This window comes from Atractosteus spatula, chromosome 3 (assembly GCF_055471065.1).
Source record: "Atractosteus spatula isolate fAtrSpa1 chromosome 3, fAtrSpa1.hap1, whole genome shotgun sequence".
NCBI lineage: Eukaryota > Metazoa > Chordata > Actinopteri > Semionotiformes > Lepisosteidae > Atractosteus > Atractosteus spatula.
In genome coordinates this window covers 75,422,828-75,434,891 of record NC_142708.1, presented here as the reverse complement: position 1 = coordinate 75,434,891, position 12,064 = coordinate 75,422,828, and the positions used below count along the sequence as shown (strand labels likewise).

At 50.4% G+C, this 12,064-nt stretch overlaps 2 protein-coding genes across 3 annotated transcripts in view; both read left to right on the top strand.

Moving 5' to 3' along the window:
• Positions 1-2,269, top strand: part of plekhg2 (pleckstrin homology domain containing, family G (with RhoGef domain) member 2) — a 45,472-nt gene extending 43,203 nt beyond the window's left edge. The window contains exons 12-15 of the mRNA XM_088912038.1: positions 99-132; positions 895-996; positions 1,309-1,407; positions 2,126-2,269. Of these exons, the coding sequence (XP_088768164.1) occupies positions 99-132; positions 895-996; positions 1,309-1,407; positions 2,126-2,208 (318 nt within the window). The 3' untranslated portion in view covers positions 2,209-2,269. The remainder of the gene's footprint in view (positions 1-98; positions 133-894; positions 997-1,308; positions 1,408-2,125) is intronic.
• Positions 2,270-2,466: 197 nt separating this feature from the next.
• Positions 2,467-11,826, top strand: LOC148838762 (uncharacterized). 2 transcript variants are annotated; one of them, XM_088912030.1, is made up of 5 exons: positions 2,467-2,535; positions 2,895-3,122; positions 4,003-5,620; positions 6,788-8,174; positions 8,554-11,826. In XM_088912030.1, exons 2-5 carry the CDS (start codon positions 2,934-2,936, stop codon positions 10,349-10,351), a joined length of 4,992 nt encoding a protein of 1,663 aa, XP_088768156.1. In that variant the 5' UTR covers positions 2,467-2,535; positions 2,895-2,933; the 3' UTR covers positions 10,352-11,826. The 2 variants fall into 2 exon arrangements, with proteins under 2 accessions (XP_088768156.1, XP_088768155.1); XM_088912029.1 differs by having other exon boundaries at positions 2,483-2,535; positions 2,892-3,122.
• The last annotated feature ends 238 nt before the right edge of the window (positions 11,827-12,064 follow it).

Below are 12,064 nucleotides of genomic sequence, written 5' to 3'. Positions count from 1 at the left end.
TCCCTTTTACTTTGCATCGCTGCAGAAGCTGTGCTGTCGAGCTGGCTGTAACTCTGTATTGGCCTCACTTGTGTCTTTCCCTTTGTTGTCTTTTGCAGGCCAGACAGGTGCTTGGTGACAGCTGTTGCCCATGTGAGTATTGCTGTTGTTCATTTGTAATCTGTTGTCTTCTTCTGATTCTACCTGAAGACCTTTTCCCACATTCTCTCCACTTATCCGTTAGCTGTCCTCAGAAAGATGCATTTTCCTGGCAAGGCTCATGGCAACCCAGAGCTCAGCCCAGAAACCCAGGGGTGCTGGATGCCAGTTGTGCTAAGGGCACACTCATGCACAGAGACGCCAGTTCCCTCAGCCGCAATGTCTGTGAGAGGTGGGAGGAAGTCAGAGAACTGTGAGCGCAGGCAGACCATGTAAACACCACACAGAAGGTGTCCTAGTCTGTAACTGAACACAGGATCCAGGACAAGAGCATATGTTACTCCCCTACCTTTTTCACTCCAGCCGTGAGGTCCTATGGCCATCAGTCACTTGCTGAACGTCTCCATTACCAATGCAAGTATTTAAAATCCTCAAGGGCATCGACAAAAACAGCTGGGTTAGCGTCTTAAAAATCAACAGTGAAAACTCAATGAACTCAACAGGAAAGTCAGTGTTCATCAATTTAAAACTGAGAACAGGAAGCACTTCTTTACACAAAGGGTTGTGGGAGTGAGGAACTGGTTGCCCAGCCATGCTGTCGAAGCTGATACCCTGGATCCTTCAAGAAAGGGCTGGATGAGATCCTGGGGTCAGTTCACTGCTGACTAACAAATGGACCAGCTTGGTTGAATGGCATGCTCTCGTTCGTCAACTTTCTAGTGTTCTCATGTCTTTATTTTGTGTTTTGATGGACAGTTCCCCCTGCTCTCCAGTTTGATCACGAGCCCAGTAAGAAGCCGGCCGCCTCCCCTCGCCTGGATGATTCGAGGGGCTACCACCGGGGGAGGCGCCAGTCAGGTCTGTCCTGCTGCCTCTGTCCCCCCCGTCACCCCTGTGTTTCAGCCCTGTGTTTACCAGCCATGGCACAGTGCTTGTGAGGGACACACATGGTGTACGTCCACAGCCAGTACGGTTGCTCTTCACTGTGCTTTACCTTCAGTTTCCTTTTGGCACTGTTTTCCACTTCGCCGACTATGACCTGACGATGCCACTAATCTTCCACTGCAGGAGCTACACGGGTTTGTTAGGGAGAGCGATGATGTTAGTGTGGAGAATTAACAGCGACTGCTTCTGCCCCTTCCGTCTTAACCCCTTGCGTCTCGTCCGCAGAGCCCCCGGAGTTTATATACACCCCCGAAAAGGCCAAAAAAAGCTTCCCTCTGCTCCTGGAGGGCAACATGCCGTATAGACGAGGCCGGAGGCAGTCTGGTGAGTCCTAGCGAGACCATCCTCATTCCTGGTCTGTGTGCTTTCCACACAATTTTCGTAGATTGGCTCTTACATGCAGAAGATGTCAGCACCGGAGTGATTATGTCCCAGTGGTTCTGATTACTATATGTGGTTGAGTCTTCTATCAGAAATTCCTGCAAATACAGGGCGCTGTGTATCTGAACTACACAAAACACCGGTCCTGTTTTGTGCTACTCATATTGTGCATATCCGGGTTTCTAATATTATGGCACTTGAGTATAATTCTGACTTAAAACACAAGCCAGACCTGGGAGAACTCAGACAGAATGCAATCGAAAGTATTGTTCAGGAGCAGGAAGAAGGACATACTCCCTTCTTAAAAATGGACAAACATCTCAGGCAAGGAGTGCAGTCCTGGTGAGTCTGCAGGCTTCTTAGAGAGCGGTCAAGTAAATTGGTCCAGCTGGTTTAGGCTGATTTAGCTGAGCTGGAATTAAAACCTGCAGACACACACCTGCCCCTCAGAACTCGGATTGAACCTCCCCGGTCTGTCACATAGCCATGCTGTGCACATTTATGTGAAAGATTCCTTCAAGAAACGTCTTTCTCTTAAAAAGACAAGTCTAAAAATATGTGTAAGGACTGGCCTGAGCCCTCTTGACTCTCCACGGCTTTCAGGGCTAAAGACCAGAAATTACGGCTCATTGTGAATCTCAGGGACTTTGTTGTTTTGCAGCTCCTGCAAAAGACATTGAGACAGCCTATCAGCAGAGCTGTAAGTCTGTTTGCTGTTATCGTTTTCTAGTGTTGAATATTTGAGAGTTTGAGTATTATTGCATATTACTGTAGTCCAGCATCCAGCAGCTTTTCTAGGTCTCTTTAAATCATCACTATCTGGAGACCTGGTCCAGCTAATCTCATGATCTCCTCAATCAGGGCATTAAGGTTTAGTGACCATGTGGGCCTCCCTGGCTGGAACTTGGTACCCCTGCTGTAGTAAAATGTGACACTGTTGTATAGAATGTGCTAAATGTCAATTATATTGACCCCTTGCTCCATAAAAAGCTGACCTCTGACCTTTCTTCTGTTCCTCCTCCCGTCCTGTGTGCTGTTGGTGGGGCGATCCGACTTCCAGTGAGGCTGAAGGTGAGCTCACTCGTACTTCTGAAGGGGCGGTGCAGGAGCTGAGATTGGGAAAGCCCACGCTGACAGCTTTACTGTCAGTTCTGATATGTTTCCACTGCAGAGAATCGATAGAATAAGCGTTTTCTACTGTAATTCTCTAAGGTGCTTGTTGTCGCCTGGGAAGATAATTTTTTTTATACTGACGTGCTGCACAGGTTTATGTCAGATTTCACAAGAAACACTCTGGGGACACGATCTTGACTGGGATGTCGGTAGCTGAGGCTGAACTTGAAGAGGGGAAACGTGAACGTTACACATCTCTGACGGCAGTCCAGCCGTTCAGTTGGCCCTGATCTCTCTGTCTGTGTCACGCGCAGCAGGCTGGCAGCGAGGGGGAGCTGTGCCCGGGCGCGGATGGCATGGGCTCCTCGGGCAGCGCCAGCACGCTGGCCTCCTCCGTCATCGAGGTGGAGGCCGGGCGCGACGACCTCGGACTGGGCCCGGAAGGGGACATCACTCCGCCCACCCTGTCCATCACCGAGGAGATCCTGCAGTTCATCAGCCAGAGCCGGGCCCGGGAGGGCATGACGGACTGCCAGCTGGAGAGGGTGAGTCGCACACCAGCGAGTTTACTTTCCTTCACGCCCCTGTGCCACTTGTCTGTCTACAAGGCATGATGTATAGAAGAAAAACACAGTCACATAAATCAGAACAGGAGAATACAGAGATGAGGCCAATAGCCCCTTGTTGTGTGTTTTGTTTTGAGTAGCTAGTTTATTTTAGAATCCCTTTGAAGGATGCCAAGGCAAACAAAACGGCATTTGGGTGAGCTTTGGGATTTTGAATAGTTGAGTTGGTCTCAATTCAAGACCAACATGCTTTGTGTTTCCTTTTAAATAGGACCTGTTCATCGAAGCCATTCTTCTTGTCATTGAAGGCCATTCAATCCAATTCAATTTATTTTTTTAACTAAAAATAAAGGCCATTCTAATACATTGTTCAGTTTTGCATAAGTACCACAAATGTGCAGAGCAACTTCTGCCTGGAATGATGTCTCCTCAAACATTTTGTAATATCTCTGGAAGTATAGAGGGTAGAGGCCTAGTTTAGTGGTTAAAGTCAAGCTAATGTATACTGTAAGTAACATAGTACAGGGGTGCTCATGGTTGTATTATGTTCTTTTCCACTTGATTTATCCTGCCCCTGTATTTTACCCTATGCTACATAAATTACAAGGGAGCACAATAATAGGCTCCACATGTACCATGCCAAGGAACAATGCAGTGCAGTCAAGATGGTGCAGGCAAAGGAGTCTGGAGAATGTGACAGGGATTGGGGAAACAGAACTCAGTCTTGGGAGTCCATGGCCTCCACCACAGTGGAGAAAATTGAAAAAAAGAAGGTTGTGGAGTGAGGTGTAGGTGCAACAAGACAGCCAGGCTCTTTGATCAGTGTAATCAAGAAGACCTTCTATTTTGAATTTGGCAGGATCAGACGCAAATGGAGCCAGTGAATGAAAACTCAGCTGCTGAAGAACTGTATGCCGCAGAGCAGGAAGAGCATGAGGAAGAGCTCTGTCTCTCTCTAGAGACTGTCGGGGCCGAGGAAGAGGATGGCCAGGAAGAGCTAAAAGCTGTGCTCCCGCTGACAGATGAAGAAGTTCAGGTCGAGGAAGGAGAGCCTCCTGCTGCAGTCAGCGAGTCTTCAGAAGAGGAGGACCCGAGGAAAGGGGAGTCTGTGCCTTCCCCTTTGCACATGCTGGATGAGATGGGGACCGAGGAAGAGCCTTCAGCTGTGACAGCGAACCCAGGAAGCTCTACAGAGCCTGAGAAGGAGGAGGAGGCTGCTGAGTCCACGCTTGAGGCTGAGCTGGAGCCGCAGCAGGAAGGGGTCGCCCCACACCCCACCCTCCCTGGCAGCGCCAGCTCCTACCCAGCCTGCGACGAGGATGAACCCGAGAGCCAGCGCCCAGCAGAAGGCGTGCCAGGCCACAAGCCGCTGAATTATGCAGAGGCATTGGTAGGAAGTGGGCCAATGCCTAAAAAGGAAGCCATGTTGACCAAAAACGACCGGATGATCATCGAGAAGATAAGAAACTACTATGAGACGGCGGAGGTTAGCGGTGGCACCCTGCAGAGGAGAGATAGCATATCCTTCATTCCCACTGGACTGGTCAAAGACTCTGTTTCCCGATTCGACATCTTTGGGCAGCAGGACAGCCTCTGTGAGTCGGAAAGCAGCCGGTCGGAGGTGAGCGAGATGGATCTCTCCTCTCCACTCACCCCTCTTCTCCTGCCAGCCACCGAAGACTCGGAGCTGGAGCTGAGCGGGTCTCTCAGTCTTAGTGACTGCGCTTTTGTGGAACAGGAAGGGACAGGCAAGGAGTCCTGGGACATCGGAGAGGAAGACGGCAGCTCTGTCACAAAGCCTGAGCCAGAGCTGGCGTTCCAGTCCTGCATGGAGCTGATGAAAGTGTGGAAGGAGAAAGAGAAGAGGCTGAGTGGTAGCTGCAGCGAGGGAGGAAGGCGATTCGGTTTCAGAGTCAAGCGAGCCACAGATGGAGGAGCCCCCAGCAATCAAACAGCAGCCCCTGCAAACGGGCCGCTGGTGCTCGTAGAGAATGTGGAAACGGGAAAAGAGGACGTAGTTGTCCCCAGGCAGGACAGCGAAGACAGCGAAGACCGAGACGGGAAGGACCTGAGGGAACTGGACACGTCGAAGAACAAAATCGTTCACAAATCCACGCCTTGCGGGGATTCGGAAAGCACTCCGAGCCAGGACCCCCCCAGAGCAAAAGATGAGCCCTACTCTAAGCACGCAGGGGTAACCCTTTGTGGGGCGCTCGAGAGGCCTCTCTACAGCGTGCCCCCGGACGTCACCGGGATCAGCCTGCACGAGGGAGGAGACGTGTGCCTGCCGGAGAACTCGGAGAAGATCCTGAGCAGGGTGCAGGTACTCGCCCGCATGTACAGTGCCAAGATTGGACGCATGAAGACGCCGCTCCACAAGAAGGCGTGGGAGGGCAGGGGGCCAGGGAGGCGAGAGGAGCTCGGAGAGGCCAGGGCTGACACAGCCTGGAGGAGGCCAGCAGCCCAAACCACCGCGGGTAAGCAGCCTGTCGCCGTCAGCTCCCAAACACGCTCCAGCTCGGCTCGCTCAAGGCCTGCAGCCAGGCGCTGCTCCTGCAGGCACCTTCCCCACACACAGGGCCACCCGCAAACTTAACATCTCAGCAGACGCTCAGGGGGTTTCGTTTCACTGCGAATAAACTGAACACATTCATCTGAAGTGGTGGCGTTTGTTTTTGACGGAATGGCTTTGCTTTGTTCTGAGTACGTTAAAGAAAGATCAGGATAGGCAATAAAAACTGTCTGATCGTTGATTTAAAGTCGGACTAGAGTGTGTCCACCCCCATATAGTCCACACTGACCCCATTTGTTAATGTGTCAATCAATTACATTTTTAATATACATTGAAGCACTTAAATGGAGTTTATTTAACTAAAGTTCGGGAGGGATGACAACAACCACGCTCAATCATTCCCAGCCGTCAGCGATTAGCAATCACTCCCTTCGTTCTTCCTCCACCGAACGCTATAAATACCGAATGCGATATCTGCCTCTCCCTCGCGTGCGACTTCTGCACCCCAACTCCACCTCTGCAGCTGCCCCTTGGTCACCTTGCGGGGGGGTCCTGGCCTCCTCGTCCTCTGGCCAGGAGGTCGGCCCTCAGCCAAGCGGGTTAAGCCAAATATCCACTCCACAATAGTTCGCCACGCTTTAATTTTGGGGCGTTGTCACAAACGCCCTCGTGAAATGAAAGAACCACAAAAAAAGAGTGTTTATGCCATTGTATAGGCTTGATGAAGCCTTCATTGAAACTGGGGTCTACAGTTATGGCAAGGGATGCGGGAGACTGTTGACACTGACAAGAACAGGGCATGATGGGAAATACCCAAAGACAGGAGTCACTGCATGCTGACAAGTCATCGATAAGTGTGTGCAGTGTGGGCGATCACAAGTGCCCATCCAAATGCCAGATAAGGGAGGGATGGGGTTTGGGCGTAACTAAAAACCTTGTGTGGAAGGTTTCCACTGGGCTTTCCTTTGATCTTTTATCTTAATATACTCTGAATTTTCTAATGTTCCACCTGTGCCAACTCATCGACTTTATCATTCTGATTCCCTCAGACAAGTCACAAAGAAGACTCAGGTCACACGAATCGCTTACTTTGTCTAAAAAGCATGTTCTCCTGCCCTCTTTTCTCCATCAGGACGTCCCATGGTGCCCAGAGAGCCGCAGCTGTATGGGCACGTCATCATCCGAGAGCAGCTGTCCCCCACCTACCTGCAGGAGAGCAGGTGCATCGTCTCCGCACCCCGGAGCAGCGCCTCGGCTCTGGAGCCCTCCAAGACTTTGTTGCATCCTCTTCCATCTCCTTTTGAACCACCTGAAGGAGATGCAGAGATCCAGGAAACGCCCACCTTGGATTGCAGTCCTGAGACAGGTCTACCCAGCTCTGAGCAAGTACCACCATCCAACTGCACGGACTCCTCCCCAGACACTCCTCCTCCAGGAGCTCCATGCTCCGGAGCTTCGGAAGTTAACCAGGCCTCTGAGATCAACTTAAAAGACAAGATCGAGGTTCTTCAGGACGTAACTCTGACAGATCAGTTTGGTTCAGGATCTTGGCTGTCATCGGCTGAAGCTGACAGTCCGGCATGTGCTCCAGGAAATTCATCGGAAGCCAGTCCAGTGCCCTTGAAAGAGACTTTTGATAGTCCAGTGGCCTCTGGAAGTGGAGACCCCACTTTGGCGTGCCCTCTTCCTCTGGTGTGTGAAGGAGTGAACAAATCAATATCCAGCACAACAGTCCTAGAAGGCTCTCTAGCTTCCTCTTCGGATCAGGTCCAGGCCCAGGATGAGTTTCATACTCTGCGAGAGGAGGATGATCTGCCCTACCAGAGTGCTGAAGGGGAAGGATGTAAACTCAGTTCAGAAGATAAAGACAGTTGCCAGTCATGTTTAGGTGCACCAGAGTGGGAGAGCGACATCACAATAAGCGTATCAAATAGCAGGGAACAGCACGCCAACAACAGGGGTGTGTTGGCATCATGTCAGGTGGTGCAGAACCATACTGATGTTCCTGAAGATGCAGCGGAGTGTGTCAAACAGCCGTCCCCTGCTACTTCCTTGTCATCATCCCTTCCATCTGTCCCCAAGGACTCCGACGTTTTCACTTTGACATTCGCATTGGGTGATGGAGCTTGTGATGACCATCAGGCCGGTCAGAATGATGAGTCCTCAATATCTCCACAACACACTCTGCCTCTGGAGGATGCTGGAGAACGGACTCCGTTGGCATCTCCGATAGTACTGTTGCCTGCAACGTGTGCAGTGAAGGAGATTTTGGGGTCTGACCTTCAAGGCACTACAAGATCTGACCCACTCCAAGAAAAGGACGGGCTTTGTCAAAACCAAAGCTTATCAGCTCAGACAACTGATGAGGACTTGTCAGATACACAGCCCTCAGATTCGTCATCTTCAGAGCATCTGCCAAAGTTCACCAGCCAAAGACCCCTTAACTTACCCACCACACGAGGCAGAAGAAACCTGCCTCTGAGTCTGGAAAGACAGGGGTTGTCTGTCCCTAACCCAAGGTGTGTTCCTCCACTTTCTGACTTCGCAGTTGAGATAAAAGGACATTCTAAAGATGTGGATAGATGGCCCACTTTAAAGGAGTTCTAATATTCAGATATTAATATTCAGGAAATGTAGTAGCACAGTGTTGCACTTGCGGTTTTGAGCGCATGTTACATTTTCCGTTCAACATGTTTGAGTCTGAGGTTTTGCCTGATACCTAGATCGTTTTGTTCTGTTCATTTTTGTAGTGTGTGGTGAATGACTGCAAAATGACAAAGTACCAAGAAGGCTAAAGCTTTGTGTATCTTAAACTTAAAACCTGTGCTTTTGCATGATTGACAGTACAGTCGGATTCCCAATGGGTTAACTAGACTTTTTCCTTTCCTCTCATTCCAGGTACCCTGAAAGCATCAGAGATGATGTTTTTCCCGATACATCCCTGAGAGTTACAGGACACTCCCAGACTAGAAAACTAAATTCCCAACACTTACAGACCCCCTCAGAGAATACAATAAATACCCCATCTGCCAATAGCCACGCAAGCGTGCCATCTGCATTTATCCCTGGAGTTCGTCTTCGGTCACCCTCTCCAATGAGAAACATCCATCCTCCATCTGCTTCATCCAGCTCCAGTGCTCTGGCCAAGTCGTTGGCAGCTTCCTGCATCAGCCAGACTTTAAGTCAGACCCTTGCTAGAAGGAGTGCCAGACTGCAGTCTGTTCTTCCAGGAAGCTCAAATACAAAGAACCCTTCTGCGTCTCTACCTCCTGCTTCTGGATCGGGTCTGAGGTTTAGATCCCCTTCACCCAAACCAAGCTCCGCTTTGGGATCTCCACAGAGCCCCAGTACTCCAGGTACACCCAAGACTGAATGTTCCTTCCCAGGAGACCCTTCCACAACAAGGAGTGGAAGCTCCCATCCTTCATTGTCCAGGACAAGCCCATCTCCCATGCTGTCTCCTCCACCCTACCGGAGCCAGAGGTCCATATCACCTGTAGCATCAGTTAGTCTCCAGCAGGTTCTTACCCCACCACAGTCAAGATCCCTTGCCTTAGAGCTTTTAAGTCACAGTAATTCAAACAATAACAACAATAAGGCATCCTCAGCAAGCATAGGACAGGGAGTGTGCTCCCCAAATTCGGCAAGAGCTTCCATTTCTTCCCACAATCGAGCAGCCAGACCATTCTCTTCTGCCTCAGAGCCCAGTTCCCGGGTCCAGTCTCCTTCCCCATCCTGCGCCAGAATCTGCTCGCCGCCTCCCGCCCTGCTGCCACAGGCACAGACACGAGACTGCTCCACCTTGAAAGCCAAGCCCCCCCACCCCTCCCACCCTAGAGGGCCTCGCTCCTTCGCCCCTCTGTCCCTCTCTCAAAACCGCTCAGGGTCCTCCTCCATCTGCTCCTCGCCTCCTTGCACCAGCCCCCGAGTAACCTCCCCGTCCCCCCTAGGGGTCCCTCCGAACACAGGTGTGCAGCCTCAGACCATCCGAAGACCACGAGGGAACAGCCTGCCCTTCATCGGCCGGACGGATGGGCCTCCCAGCCCTTCGCAGATCTCCGGGAAGTCTTGGGGAGATGGCGGTCCTGGTGCTCGGAGGTCCCTGAGTGTTGATCACGATCCAGGGCCCGTTAGCCCCAGGAGAGCCTGTAGCAGTCCCCCTTATTGTCTCAGCCCGGTTTCCCTGTCTCCAACAAGGCAGGGCCCTCACAAGAGCAGCGCCAGCATACAGGATTACACCAGCATTGCCTGGCCGGACGTCCAGGAACTGTTGACCAAATATGATGTGTCCGATTTGGGAGATTGCCCTCAAAGACCCAGTGAAGACTCGCTGTCGTCGGGCTGCCCTGAGACCAGTTCGGAAGACCCGGATCTCTGTGACACCAGTTTCAGGAGCAGCATCATCTGCGCCTACGTGAACAGCAAGCCCCTCTCCCGAAGGGGCTCGTCCGAAACACCCGATCCGTGCACGGATGGCGAAGACGGAGACTCTGGTCAGGCCCGTGGCAGAGGCTCAGTAAAAACAAGCTACGCCACCACGGTTAACCTCCAGATCGCGGGCAGTGGAAGGATCACGTCCTTCAGCAACGCACAGGTCAGCCTGACCCAAACCCTGGCGCCGGCGTCGGACAGCCAGAGCATGAGACGGGTCAACGGATGTAATGTTGTTGCGTCTCCGAACTGCAAAAGACTCTGATGGGTGATGATGCAGGCTGAAGCTTCCTTCTTATTTCAGTACAGAAGTGACGTCCCTCGTTTAATACTGTCTTTTGATGATGTTTTTTTGACCACCCCTAATGACGTGAAAGAAATGGATTTTACGTTTTACGTCCAGTTGAAGGGGTGCAGTACATTCCCATTCCAGCTTTTAGAGTAAATCTTATACCGGCTCTTATTTATGAAGTGGTTTTGTTTTCCCTGTCTGGCACTTATTGCTGTTTCCTCATCTGGCACAAGGTCTTTAGGCTGAGAGTGGGTCTGACGTGCCTGTGATATGAACTCGTATTTCAGGCTAAACTGAGATGTTAATGTTTTGTGTATTAGAAATGAAACTGGGCATAAAATGGCGGAAAGGGGAACTTCTCTACAAACTGAACAAAACTAATGCAAGAGGTGAAACACGGAGAAAGGGGCCCATGTCTGCTTTGAAGAAAGTGAGAAAAAAGCAATCCTTTCTTTCCTCTGGGTATAGGCATCATCAATTTCCACAGGGTTCCCTGAAAGTCATTTTCCAAACTTACTCTGCACAGTGAGACAGACAAAGGTGTCTCATACTGTAGGTACTCTCCCAGACACATTGTTGAATCCGCTACATGGGGACCACTGGAGATTCAACAGCTCTTGGTATGCCTGGGCCAGCTCAGGTGGGGTGCCTCGGGTCTTTTATTTACCCCTGCTGTTGCTGTGTCACCCATTTAATTTCATGACTGTGGCCATTGCTGATGTGTCTTGTGAGGCTCAGGAAAGTTTCCTAACTTTTTATTTCCAAAAACCAGACACCTAAAGTGATTTGAAGGGACCGCCTGTTTACTTATGAAATCTGGGGCATTTTTGGTTGCGGTGGCCCTGGTCATTCGCCACGACTTCTTCTGAAATTCCAAAACTCTTTTCAGGGATGATACCAATATCCAGAGGCACGAGCAGCCAGCACAGAGCCAGCCAGCAGCGTAGGGTCTGTGTTTTGCATTCATTTGCACAGGGTGGCAGTTTAAGCCTTCCCATTGGCTCTGGCTTCCTGCTTGCCCTGTACCTTCTCCCTGATAACAAGCCATCACATTCCTCACTGCCCACCTCCTATTTTGCACCATCTGCAAGTTAGCAGAGTTTGTTAGTATTGGGTTTGAATGTTCAGTATTGTCTGTTTTTCATTTTTGTCGCTTTGACTGCCTCACTCATGTTGTGTTGTGTGTTTATCGTGAAGTGGATAATACTGTAAGAAAGGGAACAATTAAAAAGCCTAGGAATTCATTCTTAATGTTATCGACTCGTGGTTTCATGTGGCGTTTGTGTACGTCTGCTGGCGATGAATGAGAGGAAGAGCTGTTTCTCCCTGCGACGTCAGCACACACCCAGTCAACAATTCAAATCCAGCATCAAAACAAAGCTATTTGCACCAATTCATTATGAGCGCAATATTTTTCTTCTTTGTGAAATAAAAACTGTTCTATCCAACTTTATCCCGCGATCTCTTGGTTTTCTGCATCAGACAATGATTTAGAGTCTCAGCCAAAGCCATGGTGCAACAAGAGCTGCTCATTTCTTTTCTAGGAGGGGTTTGGTTTTACACCAGCCTGCAGAGGACTTCAGAGAAGTAGCTGCATGTCTGTGTTTCAGCAAGGAGAGAGGAGTTATTTGTTCAGCAAGTACTGAAAGCCCTGAAATTAGTTTTAGAGGACCAAGTAGAGGGCTT

Coding starts and splice junctions, on each gene's coding strand:
- LOC148838762 (XM_088912030.1), top strand. CDS start 2,934: ATGGGCTCCTCGGGCAGCGCCAGCACGCTGGCCTCCTCCGTCATCGAG. Junction 3,123..4,002: donor CGGACTGCCAGCTGGAGAGG/GTGAGTCGCACA, acceptor TGAATTTGGCAG/GATCAGACGCAAATGGAGCC. Junction 5,621..6,787: donor AGCAGCCCAAACCACCGCGG/GTAAGCAGCCTG, acceptor TTTCTCCATCAG/GACGTCCCATGGTGCCCAGA.